Source organism: Crinia signifera, chromosome 6 (genome assembly GCF_055691185.1).
Source record: "Crinia signifera chromosome 6, ASM5569118v1, whole genome shotgun sequence".
In the NCBI taxonomy this organism is placed as follows: domain Eukaryota; kingdom Metazoa; phylum Chordata; class Amphibia; order Anura; family Myobatrachidae; genus Crinia; species Crinia signifera.
In genome coordinates, this window is record NC_139222.1 from 202,403,709 (window position 1) to 202,417,228 (window position 13,520).

Below are 13,520 nucleotides of genomic sequence, written 5' to 3' on the forward strand. Positions count from 1 at the left end.
TTATAGTTTATTTATTTATTTATTAACAGTTTCTTATATAGCGCATACATACTCTATTCCGTAGAGTATAGTTTAACATTCACATCAGTCCCTGCCCCAGTGAAGCTTACAATCTATATTCCTTTCCACATGTAAACGCACACAGACATTCTAGGGTTCATTTTTGTTGGGAGCCAATTAGCCTACCAGTATATTTTTGGATTGTGGGAGGAAACCGGAGTACCCAGAGGAAACTCACGCAAGTACGGGGAGAGTACACAAACTCCACACAGTTAGAGTCATGGTGGGAGTCGAACACATGACCTCAGCGTTGTGAGGCAGTAATGCTGACCATTACACCATCCGTACTGCGACAGGCTTTTAAGGTTACAATCTACCAAACTAAAACACTACATTTATATATCTCATACTATTGTATTTAAAGTATGACCTTGAATAACCAGTTGTTGCTCATATATTCCAGTAAACCATGGTACACAGTTTATTATAATCTAAAAACTATGACCTTTAAATGTTCAAAATATCCTCTTGAAATATTGAAAGGTCCATTTATTCCTCTCCTAACTGACCAGAAAATGAATAGCAGTGGTGATCCTCATATGTAATCAGCTTTGAGTGATGATATGACTATGCTTTCATTTCAATCACGGAAATGCATCTTCTACGTGGTCTTCAAAGGGAGGGGATTAAGTTATTAAACTGAGCCGCTTTAATCATGCTGCCTAGAAATGAGTGTAGGGGATTAAATGTATTTTTACCGCACAATCCTGTGCATCCATTAGCATCTATGCACTGCACTCTGCACCCCTGTACACAAAACCACAGAGGAGATCTGTATGCCTGGGACACTGCAGGGGAATATGGGATGTAATGGAATTTTACCTGGAAATTGACCCTGTGACTCTGAACTTAATTATACTTGTTGCCAGTTATGTCATTCTGCTGCTGGTTTTCCTGGTGTCATGTGTGTTATATGACTGCAGAGGGAAAGACCCCAGTAAGGAATATGCTCCGGAGACCTTGCCAGAAAACAGGTCGCCCATCCGCTTGGTGGTAATGCAACAAAGTGCTACTTGGGCCAAAGCCTATCAGAACACTACTGGATTATTGGAGAAAAAAGTTACTGTGGTCTAAAGAGATTACCTACAGTATGCACACTTGTACTAAGCAAGCTGTACCTCTGCAATGCCTGTCATCAGAATGAATACGTAAGTACATGTGGACTTTGCACTCGCTTATTATTGTACTATAATAATACACAGATCAGATAAATAACTTAGCGATTTAACTGTCGGTGATATTTGGCTTGTGTAGTTTGCTGCCTTCTTGTGCATTAATAGCATACAATGGTGGACAGTTATCAAAAACATACCTCAGTCTGCTAAGCCAAGGTTTCTTTATTTTCAGAGAATTGTAAATCTTTTTTTTGTATTGGTGAAAAGAAAAATGTAAATGGTTGAATTATATTAGATTAAAAATATTTACAGAAGTAGTTGCTAAAAAATATTGTAAATGACAATATGGGAATAACATGTTGTAACATAACTAATGTGGCTGCCATGAAACACCTGAAACTATAAATATCGTGGTGCTGTGGATCAATCAACATATGAAATGTTATATAATGTACAAGCTAAGGGGGTAATTCAGGACTGCTCGCTAAGCAGCGGTCGTTCGCTGCTTAGCAAGCGGCTTAACACCGCATGCTGCCTGGCTGAACGCCCGCCATGCTCCCGCTGCAAACATGTCCCCTAGAAAAACTGACTTTTCCTGTCGTAGTCTGCCGAAGAGGGTGCGGGCGCTGATGTCATGTGATGTCAGCCGCCGGCAGGCAGTGGCCCATTTGTGTTTCCAGGGGAATGCCCAAAATTTTTATGGGGACGCCCATAAAATGCTAGGCGCTCCCCTGCTCCGGACCCTGCCCTACTCGTCCGGACAACTCGGCAAGTGTGATACCCCTGAAGGCATTCTGCACATATGCAAAAACACGCGTACTCATGCGCAGATCCCCTTACTGTCAGAACGGGGCCAAATTCAATGCAGCAGATCTGGGCCACATGTAAATATTGATTGAATGTCTACCAAAACACCCAGTCACTAATTAAGATCACTGGGAGATTGTTGCGTGTTTATATGTTAAACACACCATATAACCTGTTGTTAACATAATCAAAGGCATATTAACATGTTACCCAAGGGAAGTTGTCTCAAACCTTGACGAGAGGTAGAGGCATATTTACTAAGTCGCAGCTTTTTATAACTGGGACTGTTGCTTATTGTAGCAAAATTTGATTCTGCTTATCATTTATGTTGCACCTTCAGGTAGATAATGTTGCTATGGCAGGCATGTCCAAACTGTGGCCATCCAGATGTTCTGAAACTACACATCCCAGCATGCCTTGCCATAGTTTTAGCATTCCCTAATAGCAAAACTGTGGCAAGGCATGATGGGACTTTTAGTTTCACAACAGCTGGAGGGCATAGTTTGGACAGGCCTGTGCTATGGGCAATATCTCCAGTTCTAAAAAGCTGAACCTTAGTAAGTATACCCCAAAGAGTGGAGTAGTTGCCCACAGCAGCCATTCAGCTGCTACTGTAGCTGACATTTCAAGACTGTGCTTCAGTAGGATCCGATTGGTTGGTTTGGGTAACTTCTCCAATGTTAAAACCGTACAGCTGAGTACACACAATATGATATGCTCCTTGAGCGATATCGTTAGCGGTGTACCATCAACTCTGGGACCAACTCCCAGACAAACGATATAATTCAGTGATGTCATCCTTACATGGCTCCGAACATGCTCCCATTGCCTATATAGCCAGAATTGAGCTGCATGTACAGACAACAGGGGGGGAGGGGGGTGACATAAAACATAATAATTACATGTATTACATATAAGCACTTCAGATACTAAACACACTTTAAATATTGAAGCGTATCAAATGCACTTATAACAAACACTTTTCCTTAAGAAGTATTATATAGCCTATCAGCACTGTTGCACATTATATACGCACTGGTACTTTCCAAGTACAAATATAATCATCCTCTCCTTTAAAAACATTAATTATTTGTATTTGCTGGATCTCTTCGTTCTATTTATAATTGATGGATCTCTTTTAAAGTATTCATCATTGTGTCCTAAATATATGTGAATATTTACTATGCTTTCGTCTATTTTCAAGGTCGACATGCAAAGGGTCAAAATGAGTTTTCATTTCGACCTTTTTCATGTTGACATAATTTTTGGGTCGACCCAATGACCATGACGACCTACAGTATTTCATGTGTTGACCTAGTGACTGTCGACCTACAGGGGTCGACCTAATGCTTGCAGACCTAATGTCCGCTTCCCAGGTTGAAGAAGGTGTTGGGAATAATATCAAGAGTCAGAGCCCTATATTGAGCTAGGTGAACGTAGAACAGATAAGTCCATGGGAATTCTATAGGTACAGGCGCGACCGGACTTTTCCCTATATTAACTCCATCGGAACCATTTCATATGGATGGATGGCGCAGATGAAATGAATGTAACATCAGCCGTCTCAAATATGAAATGCTGGATCTTAGACGTGGATGTTACGTTCAATCATCTGTATACTAGCCTGTACAAGAAGAGGTATGGAGACTAGGGATGCAAAAGTAATTATGCCGGGATGCAGTCAGAATCCTGATGGTCAAAAACCCGACGGTCAAAATCCCGACAGCTATTGACAAACGGTCAAAATCCCGACAAGTTCAAAATACCGACATTTAAAATCCCGACAAGGTCAAAATACCGACATATAGAATGTAGACAGGTGAAAAAGTCAACATGACTTTCGGTAGACAGGTCACGAGGTCGACATGGGTTCTTTCACTGTTTTTTGACCCGACATGTGCCTACAGGCGGTATTTCATGCCCTACCATCCACTAGGGTGTGGTGGGAGAATGAAATTGTGTGTCGAGCGCAGCGAGGCACCGTGTTAGAAGCATTGACAGCGAAGCGAGGGGCTGCGGTTGACTTCCCACTGTGTCCATGTCGACTGTGTCGACATTCGGGTAAAAAAACAGTGAAAACCCATGTTGACATCGCAACCTGTCGCCAGAAAGTCATGTTGACTTTTTCACCTGACAAGGTCAAAATACCGACATATAGAATGTAGACAGGTGAAAAAGTCAACATGACTTTCGGGCGACAGGTTACAATTTTATTCTCCCACCACACCCTAGTGGATGGTAGGGCATGAAATACCGCCTGTAGGCACATGTCGGGCCAAAAAACAGTGAAAGAACCCATGTCGACCTCGTGACCTGTCTACCGAAAGTCATGTTGACTTTTTCACCTGTCTACATTCTATATGTCGGTATTTTGACCTTGTCGGTATTTTAAATGTTGGTATTTTGACCTTGTGGGGATTTTGACCATGTCGGGATTTTAAATGTCGGGAGTTTGACCATGTCGGGATTTTGACCGTCTGTCAATAGCTGTCGGTATTTTGACCGTCGGGATTTTGACCATCGGGATTTCATACCGAATCCATTATGCCTCTTTATAAAGCATTGGTCAGACCACACCTTGAATATGGAATAAGTCTGGTCCCCTCACTGCAAAAAATATATATTGTAGAACTGGAAAAAGACCAAAAAAAGAGCAACAAAGCTAATAAAAGGGTTGGAGAAATGAAATTATGAAGACAGATTGGACAAATTGGGATTGTTTACGCTAGAAAAGAGACGTTTAACGGGAGACATGCTTAATATGTATAAATATATTTGGGACCAATATAAGGAACTGTCAGGTGCTCTTTTTGCTTTAAGGAAGGATTTTAGGACATGTGAGCCTGAGTTTAGACTAGAGGAAAGAAGATTTCATACTCTTAAAAGAAAAAACTGTTTTACGGTCAGGGCAGTAAAATTGTAGAACTCTCTTCCTTGAGAGGGGGTGTCGGCAGAGACAATAAATTAATTCAAAAAGGGTTGGACAATCATCCAGAGGCGTACCTAGATATTCTTGGGCCCCATAGCAAAAGTTTGTAAGGGCCCCCTATTTAGCAACTGATAAATGTATGTAAAACATATTATTTACAGTGGCGGTTTTTAGGTGGTACCAATACCTGATTACAAAGAGTACGAGAGGGAAATTCCCTTTTGCAGTTTAAATGGGACAAATATTTACCCAATGTATTCTCTGATGAGGTTTGGAAATGTATTTTTCATTGATGGTTTAAAATCTCTAAATATGTTAATCATTCAGAGATGTATTATAAACTAGTCCATAGAGCAGGGGTGGGCGATAATCGGCCCGCCAACTGTTGATGAACTACACATCCCAGCATGCCCTACCTTGGTTTTGCATTTGGCCATGTTGCAACTGATGAAGTGCATGCTGGGATGTGTAGTTCATCAACAGCTGGAGGGCCGCTTATTGAACACCTCTGCCATAGAGCCTACCTTGCACCAGAATGGCAGCATAAGATTTGGTCTAATGTCTCTCCGAGCTGCTGAAGGAACTTTGGAATGGTAGGTGATATTTCTTATGTCTTCTGGTCCTGTCCGGTACTGGGACCACTATGGAGGGATGTACAGGTATTCATTCTTATTTAAAAGGTACTAGGATGTGAAGTTTCAGTGAACCATCTTCTAGCCCTATTCCATTATTTTCCAGGTAAATTATCTTGTGGAGACCTTCTTGGTCACATATTGATAGCTGCTAAAGCTTCTATACATAGTTACATAGGGGGTTATTTTGCTTCACTCTTTCTGACAAATTACTTCTTAGATGGACTGCAGGTTATGTGCACTGCAGGGGGGCAGATGTAAAATGTGCAGAGAATTAGATTTGGGTTAATTATTTTGTTTCTGTGCAGGGAAAAATACTGACTGTTTTATTTTTACACTGCAATATAGATCCCACTTTGAAGTAAAACACCCACCCAAATCTAACTCTCTCTGCACAAGTAACATCTACCCCACCTGCAGTGTACATGGTTTTGTCCATCTAAGAAGGAATTTTCCGGGAAAAGTGAACCAAAATAACCCCCTATGGGCTGTGCGATGGGATGTGCGATGGGATGTGCATGGGAGCGCGCATCTCATCGCACTGTCCTGTCGCACCGTGTATGGGCACCTTACAATCAGCATTTGCATACATAATACACTCCAATAAAAACTAACATAAATTATATTGCAGGAATTTTGGACATTTTGGTGATGGGGTAAAAATGATTAGCATCATACAGCTCTGAAAACAAATGCAAACACTGTATTTTATAAAATTCAGTACTCTGCAACAAATCAAAACCCTTCTTGAAAGTAATACACCTCACTCGGATTTGACTTTCTTTTTCCTTTTCCAAGTAGTACTGTACATATGATATAGGACATACCACAACTAATAAGCATTTATTATGATAAACCATAAATAACACACTATAATAATCATTTTTAGGAGTTGACACATGTGGCCGTCTTTGTTTGATTTTGCCTGATAGTTCCTGTGGCATAATCAGGGCCAGTGCAAGGCTTCTCAGCACCCTAGGCAAAAATTCAAACTACCGCCCCCCTATACTGCCACCAAGACCCACTTTCCAACCCCTTAAGGCATACTTGCCTGACATTCTGGAATGGGGGTGAGGTTCCTAAAAATCCCCCCCGGGAAGGTGGGCATGTCCCCTGCTTTCCCTTTAGGTCCCCCTTTGCCACCCACAACTGAGTACAAGGAGGAGGGGGCAGAAAAGTAGGGAAATCTGCCCCAAGGGAAAGTATAGAAGTGAAGTCTTAGAGGTTCCACAGCCACCATCTGCATTACTTACAACAAGGATCCTCATTGATTTCAATCAATCCTTGATTTTTTTGATAGGCAGACTTTGTGGCGCCCCCCCCCAGATCCAGGCGCCCTAGGCAGCTGCCTAAAGCTGCCTAATGGTAGAGCCGGCCCTGGGCATAATAGGTATTGTTTATTGCCTTCAAGCCAACAGAATTCCTGGATAACTGTGCCCTCACAATCCCACACGTCCTTATCCCTGTTTAAGAGGAACTACAAGGCTCCAGAATACTTGTGACTTGACAGTTACTCAATAAATAGCTTATAATGGGTCAAAAAGCCAAATGTTCAAGACCTCCGGTGTGCACTCTTTATGTCACTGGCGATGCATGCCCCCCTCCCACTAGAAAGAGCCAGGGCTAGTGGTAGGGTTTTTTGTCACCCTCTGCAAACTAGAATGCTTTTCTGTTAGAATTACTGTGCAGGGCCATGGTGGAGGTGGAACTATCTCCACCTCACCATTACAGGGGGGACACCCTGTTCTCCCCATACACTTTAACCCCTGCTTCCCATAACCCCACTGTACATACAGTACAGTCACTGCTGGCCATAACCCCAATTTGCATACTATCCTGACACTACTGTCCAAAACCCCACTGTGCTGTACTGTACTGTCACTGTCGGTCTTAACCTCACTGTGCATAGTATACTGCCACTGCTGACCAAAACCCAACTGTAGATACTATATACTCTCAGTGCTGGCCGTAACCCCTCTCTGCATACTGTACTCGCAGTGCTGGCCATAACCCCACTGTGCATACTGTACTCTCAGTGCTGGCCATAACCCCACTGTGCATACGGTACTGTCACTGCTGGCCATAACCCCACTGTGCATACTGTACTCTCAGTGATGGCCATAACCCCACTGTGCATACGGTACTGTCACTGCTGGCCATAACCCCAATTTGCATACTATCCTGACACTACTGTCCAAAACCCCACTGTGCTGTACTGTACTGTCACTGTCGGTCTTAACCTCACTGTGCATAGTATACTGCCACTGCTGACCAAAACCCAACTGTAGATACTATATACTCTCAGTGCTGGCCGTAACCCCTCTCTGCATACTGTACTCGCAGTGCTGGCCATAACCCCACTGTGCATACTGTACTCTCAGTGCTGGCCATAACCCCACTGTGCATACGGTACTGTCACTGCTGGCCATAACCCCACTGTGCATACTGTACTCTCAGTGATGGCCATAACCCCACTGTGCATACGGTACTGTCACTGCTGGCCATAACCCCACTGTGCATACTGTACTCTCAGTGCTGGCCATAACCCCACTGTGCATACTGTACTCTCAGTGATGGCCATAACCCCACTGTGCATACTGTACAGTTACTGCTGGCCAAAACCCACTGTGCATTCAGTACTGTCACTGCTGACCAGAACCCAACTGTAGATACTATACTCTCAGTGCTGGCCGTAAACCCTCTCTGCATACTATACTCTCAGTAATGGCCATAACCCCACTGTGCATACGGTACTGTCACTGCTGTTCATAACAACACTCTGCATACTGTCCTGTCACTGCTGGCCATAACCCCACTGTGCATACTGTACTCTCAGTGCTGGCCATAACCCCACTGTGCATACGGTACTGTCACTGCTGGCCATAACCCCACTGTGCATAATGTACTCTCAGTGATGGCCATAACCCCACTGTGCATACGGTACTGTAACTGCTGGCCATAACCCCACTGTGCATAATGTACTCTCAGTGATGGCCATAACCCCACTGTGCATACGGTACTGTCACTGCTGGCCATAACCCCACTGTGCATACTGTACTCTCAGTGATGGCCATAACCCCACTGTGCATAATGTACTCTCAGTAATGGCCATAACCACACTGTGCATACAGCACTGCCACTGCTGTTCATAACCCCACTGTGCATACTGTACTGTTACTGCTTGCATGCATGCCACACACAAACTGTTACTGCCCACGAACAGATCCTGACTGGCCTGCTGCACCCCACCAGTGCACAATGACAAGCGGCCTGACTGGCTGAGCTGTTTCTCATTGCGCTACAGCATGCTGGACTGCTGAGGAAAACTTTTTTCGTGCCATGGGGGCACCTCCTTGGGCACAGATAGCAGCCTCATCCCCATACAGGGCACCCCAGCAATTTGCCAGGCACGTCACGCTGGCAGCAGACCTTTAGCATTTACCATTGTTTCTATGCATGGTTTTCTTTTTTTCAAATTAGACCAGTTATATGGCACTTCTGGGGAAAATTTGTTCACATCACTGGGGTGGGCAACTGGGATTTCCACTGTGACATCAGACGCTGGGTAGCGTTGGGAGTGGAGCCACAATGTGGCAGTGAATCACAGCAGCACACCAGTTAAACTCCATTCTCGTGCTTTGGCCCACACCCCACGCCACCCAGTGTCTGACATCACAAAGGAAATCCCAGCTGGCCGCACCAGTGACATGAACAAGGTTTCCTCAATGGCGCTGTGTAACTGGTCTAATTTGAATAAAGAAAACAGCGACAAGGAACATAAACCTACCCTCCTGGAATGGCCGGGAGGGTCCTGGAAATCGGATCCCCCTCCCACCCCAGCTGTCCAATGCATGAAATACTGGTAATGGACTGGGGGGTGTGGCCACACCTCTAAGCATGACATTTCGTCCCTGACTCAGCCCCAGCCATGCCCCTTTCCCATCCGTCGGTGGCCCCTCCTCCCACTGCCACACTGAACCGGGTGCCCTCTCCCAGTGAGGGCAGCTATAAAGCAGGCAACCTTTAACATACTGTAGGTAAATTCTACAGGCCTGCTGCCAGCGCGACCTGCCTGGTGAGTTACTGGGGGGGCCTGTATCTGGATGAGCCTGCTATCTGTGTCCAGAGAGGGAGAAAAACTGTGCCGAGGGAGGAAGGAAAAGATGAAAACTGCGCCAGGGGAGAGGGGAGTAGAAGCTGCTATCTGGGTCCAGGAGAAAAGGAAGGAGGGGAACTAGCATCTGTGGCCAGGGAGAGAGAGATTGCAAATATGATTGATAACAGCATGATATTGGATGCTGTTTGTTTTCATCACTGGTTTTTATTTATTTTGTTGTTATCACTGGATTATATAATGTGAATTTCAGCTCATACTGTGAGGCATTATTTTGTCCTAACTAACATCGTTAGTTAGAATTGAAGGTCATTTTAAGTGTCCTGTTTTCCATGTTATCAACAATCCCTTAAAGAGTTAAAGCACTTTGATGTGACAAAGGAGATCCTGATGTCCATGACCTGACCTATTGACCCAGCAGATTTACTAGTAAATTATTTCAAACTCATTTAAAATCATTAGTGTTATGTTCTTTGTCACTTTGGGCCTGATTCTGAGTTGAACAAAATATAGGACAAAAATGTGTTTATTTTAGTTGTGGTTTTGGCAAAACCAGATAAATCAGAATCAGCTTTATTGGCCAGGTACAGTATATTTGCGTATACTGGGAATTTGTTTTCTGTTTGCTGTGCAGCAGCCAGGTGGGTAACAAGTAAACAGCATACAGTATAAACAATAAACAATAAAAACAGGTGGGGGAACATGTACAGTCATATAGAAAGTAATTCCGAGGGGACACCGTGTTAGATTATGTGCAAAGGGTTGAGGAAAGCAACTTTTTAGGCTTCTTGTGAACCTGGTGGGAATAGCCCTGTAGCATCAGCATGATGGCAGCAGGTTAAACAAGCCATGGCCAGGATGTAGTTGATCCTTGACTATATTCGTTTCCTGCTTTTTTGCTCTGGACAGGTACAGGTCCTGGACAGAGGGAAGGTCTGTATCAATTATCTTCTCCGCAGTTCTGACTACCTTTTGGAGTCTGCATTTGTCTCTCTCGCTGGCGGAGCCGTACCAGACCAGTATTGAGGAGCACAGTACAGACTCCACAATTGCGGAGTAGAAGAGGAGCAGAAGCTTCTGTGGGATGTTGAACTTCCGCAGTTGCCTAAGGAAGAATAGCCTTTGCTGCACTTTTCCAGCAATAGTATCAGTGTTGGGCCCCCACTTAAGGTCCTGGGAGCAATTGTTATCGGAGGAACTCCAACAGCCTTCTTCCTAAAGTCCACTACCATCTCAACGGCTTTGAGTGGGTTGAGCTCTAGATGGTTGCTGCTGCACCACCGGGCCAGTCGGTCCACTTCTTGTCTGTAGGCTGATTCGTCCCGTCCTTGATACAACCAATGACGGTAGTGTCATCGGCAAATTTGATCATCTTTACTGATTGCGCCTCTGAGGTGCAGTCGTTGGTGTACAGGGAGAAGAGCAGGGGTAAGAGTACACGGCCCTGGGGGGCTCCTGTCCTGATGGAAGATCGAAAATCGGAGGAAGATACAGAACCAAACCCAATTATGGAGGCCGGCACATAAATATAGTACAAGCTTTTGCACATGACTGTGTTGGTTTGTTTGTGTGTATATATACACACACACACATTTTGTGTCAGGGTCACCGGTATAGTGTTGGAAGGCTGGTATATTTCCCCCAGGTTTCTGAAATATGTTTTAAAGACCGCAGGAGAATTTCTGGTTCTGTTGTGAGCCATTGGGCTCTTTATAAGAATTGGTATAGGGTCCTGGGGTTGAATGGTTGAAGAGAGGGAGGGTTCCCCATCCATTATGCCCAGTTTCGGCTGTTAGAAGGCCAGCTGTGGGGGTTTGTGAAAAGGCTGCCAGACTGGGAGTGAGAGGTCTCTGTCTGGGGAAAGGAGACACTATTTAGTTCTCTATGAGGGGGAAAACCTGCTACTTCAAAAACTACAAACTGTGACTGGTATGCTACTACCATTGTTTTCTAGTGAGTTAGATTATCTTGTGTATTAGTTAGAGCCAGACGGCAAGGATTTATTTTGATGCTTTATTTCTTTTTTGTTTGATACACTAATAAAATTGGTTGAGGCCAGTTGCACCAATACTGGACTGATTTATGATCTCTCAGCTGCTGCATCTTACCATATACCCCAAGAGATGGTACCTGTTCCCCCTGACCATTTAACAGGTGGTGAAAAATCTGAGCACCATCTTACACAGCACAGCACAGCAGCTTTGAGAGCCCTGCAGAAAGCTGGGGCGAAATGTAATAGGGTGCGATTTTTGGACGAGTTCCAAACTCGCCAGAAATCGCACCTTTAAAAATCGAGTTTTTTGCCGCGAATTCGCATATGTAATGAGATGCGAATTAGCGGCAAAAAATGCGATTTGCCGCGATTTTTAGTCATGAAAATGTGCGCATTTTCAGTCATGAAAATGTGCGCATTTTCATAAATGCGATTTTGTTCCAAAAAAAAAAAAGTAAAAAAAAAAACGGCGTGGGGTCCCCCCTCCTAAGCATAACCAGCCCCGGGCTCATTGAGCCGGACCTGGTTCCAAAAATACGGGGGGACAAAAAGCATAGGGTCCCCCGTATTTCTGAAACCAGCCCCGGACTCTTGGACCGGTCCTGGTTCCAAAAATACGGGGGACAAAAAATCTGGGGGTCCCCCGTATTTTGAAACCAGCACCGGGATCCAACAGCCCGCGGTGTCATGCCACAGCCGGGGGACACTTTTTATACAAGGTCCCCCGGCCAAAACATGAGCACCGTGGCTGGTCAGCCTTGGACGGGGTACCTGGAGGAGTGGGGACCCCCCCAATAAAGGGGTCCCCCCCCCCAGGCTTCACCCGTCCAGGGCTGAAGCCCGGGGCTGTCACCGGCGTCCGTGGCCAGTGGACGCCGGCCTGATAGGGTTAAATCCATCATACATATCATTACATTGCTTTTTACCGGCGAACTACAAGTGCCAGCAGACCTCCCCCGCATGCTGGGACTTGTGGTTCTCCAAGTCCCAGCATGCGGGGGAGGTCTGCTGGCACTTGTAGTTCGCCGGTAAAAAGCAATGTAATGATATGTATGATGGATTTAACCCTATCAGGCCGGCGTCCACTGGCCACGGACGCCGGTGACAGCCCCGGGCTTCAGCCCTGGACGGGTGAAGCCTGGGGGGGGGGACCCCTTTATTGGGGGGGTCCCCACTCCTCCAGGTACCCCGTCCAAGGCTGACCAGCCACGGTGCTCATGTTTTGGCCGGGGGACCTTGTATAAAAAGTGTCCCCCGGCTGTGGCATGACACCGCGGGCTGTTGGAGCCCGGTGCTGGTTTCAAAATACGGGGGACCCCCAGATTTTTTGTCCCCCGTATTTTTGGAACCAGGACCGGTCCAAGTGTCCGGGGCTGGTTTCAGAAATACGGGGGACCCCTATGCTTTTTGTCCCCCCGTATTTTTGGAACCAGGTCCGGCTCAATGAGCCCGGGGCTGGTTATGCTTAGGAGGGGGGACCCCACGCCGTTTTTTTTTTATAAAAACACTTTTACACATTTTTATTAACAGAACCATGCACAGATCTCAATGATCTGTGCATGGTTCTGTCAAATTCGCCTGTCAGAACCTGGTCTATTTTTTTTGCGATTTTTGGTAACATTGACCAAAAATCGCACCCTATTACATTTGCGAGTTGTATACTTTATAATGGGAAAACATCTGGATGCGAATTGAAATGTGACTAAAAATCGCACTTCGAAAAGTGCGATTTCGCGGTAAAAAGTGCGATTTTTTACCGCGATTTTCAACCTATTAAATGTGCGATTTTCGGAAAATGTGCGATTTCGGCCGTTTTTGACCAAAAATCGCACATGTCTAAAAAATCACACCCTATTACATTTCGCCCCTG

At 45.1% G+C, this 13,520-nt stretch overlaps 1 protein-coding gene across 1 annotated transcript in view; it reads left to right on the forward strand.

The window, feature by feature from the left end:
• Positions 1–783: 783 nt before the first annotated feature.
• SMIM36 (small integral membrane protein 36) overlaps positions 784–13,520 on the forward strand; it is a 65,115-nt gene continuing 52,378 nt past the window's right edge. Inside the window, exon 1 of the mRNA XM_083145557.1 lies at positions 784–1,208. Within this exon, the coding sequence (XP_083001683.1) occupies positions 871–1,134 (264 nt within the window). The 5' untranslated portion in view covers positions 784–870 and the 3' untranslated portion in view covers positions 1,135–1,208. The remainder of the gene's footprint in view (positions 1,209–13,520) is intronic.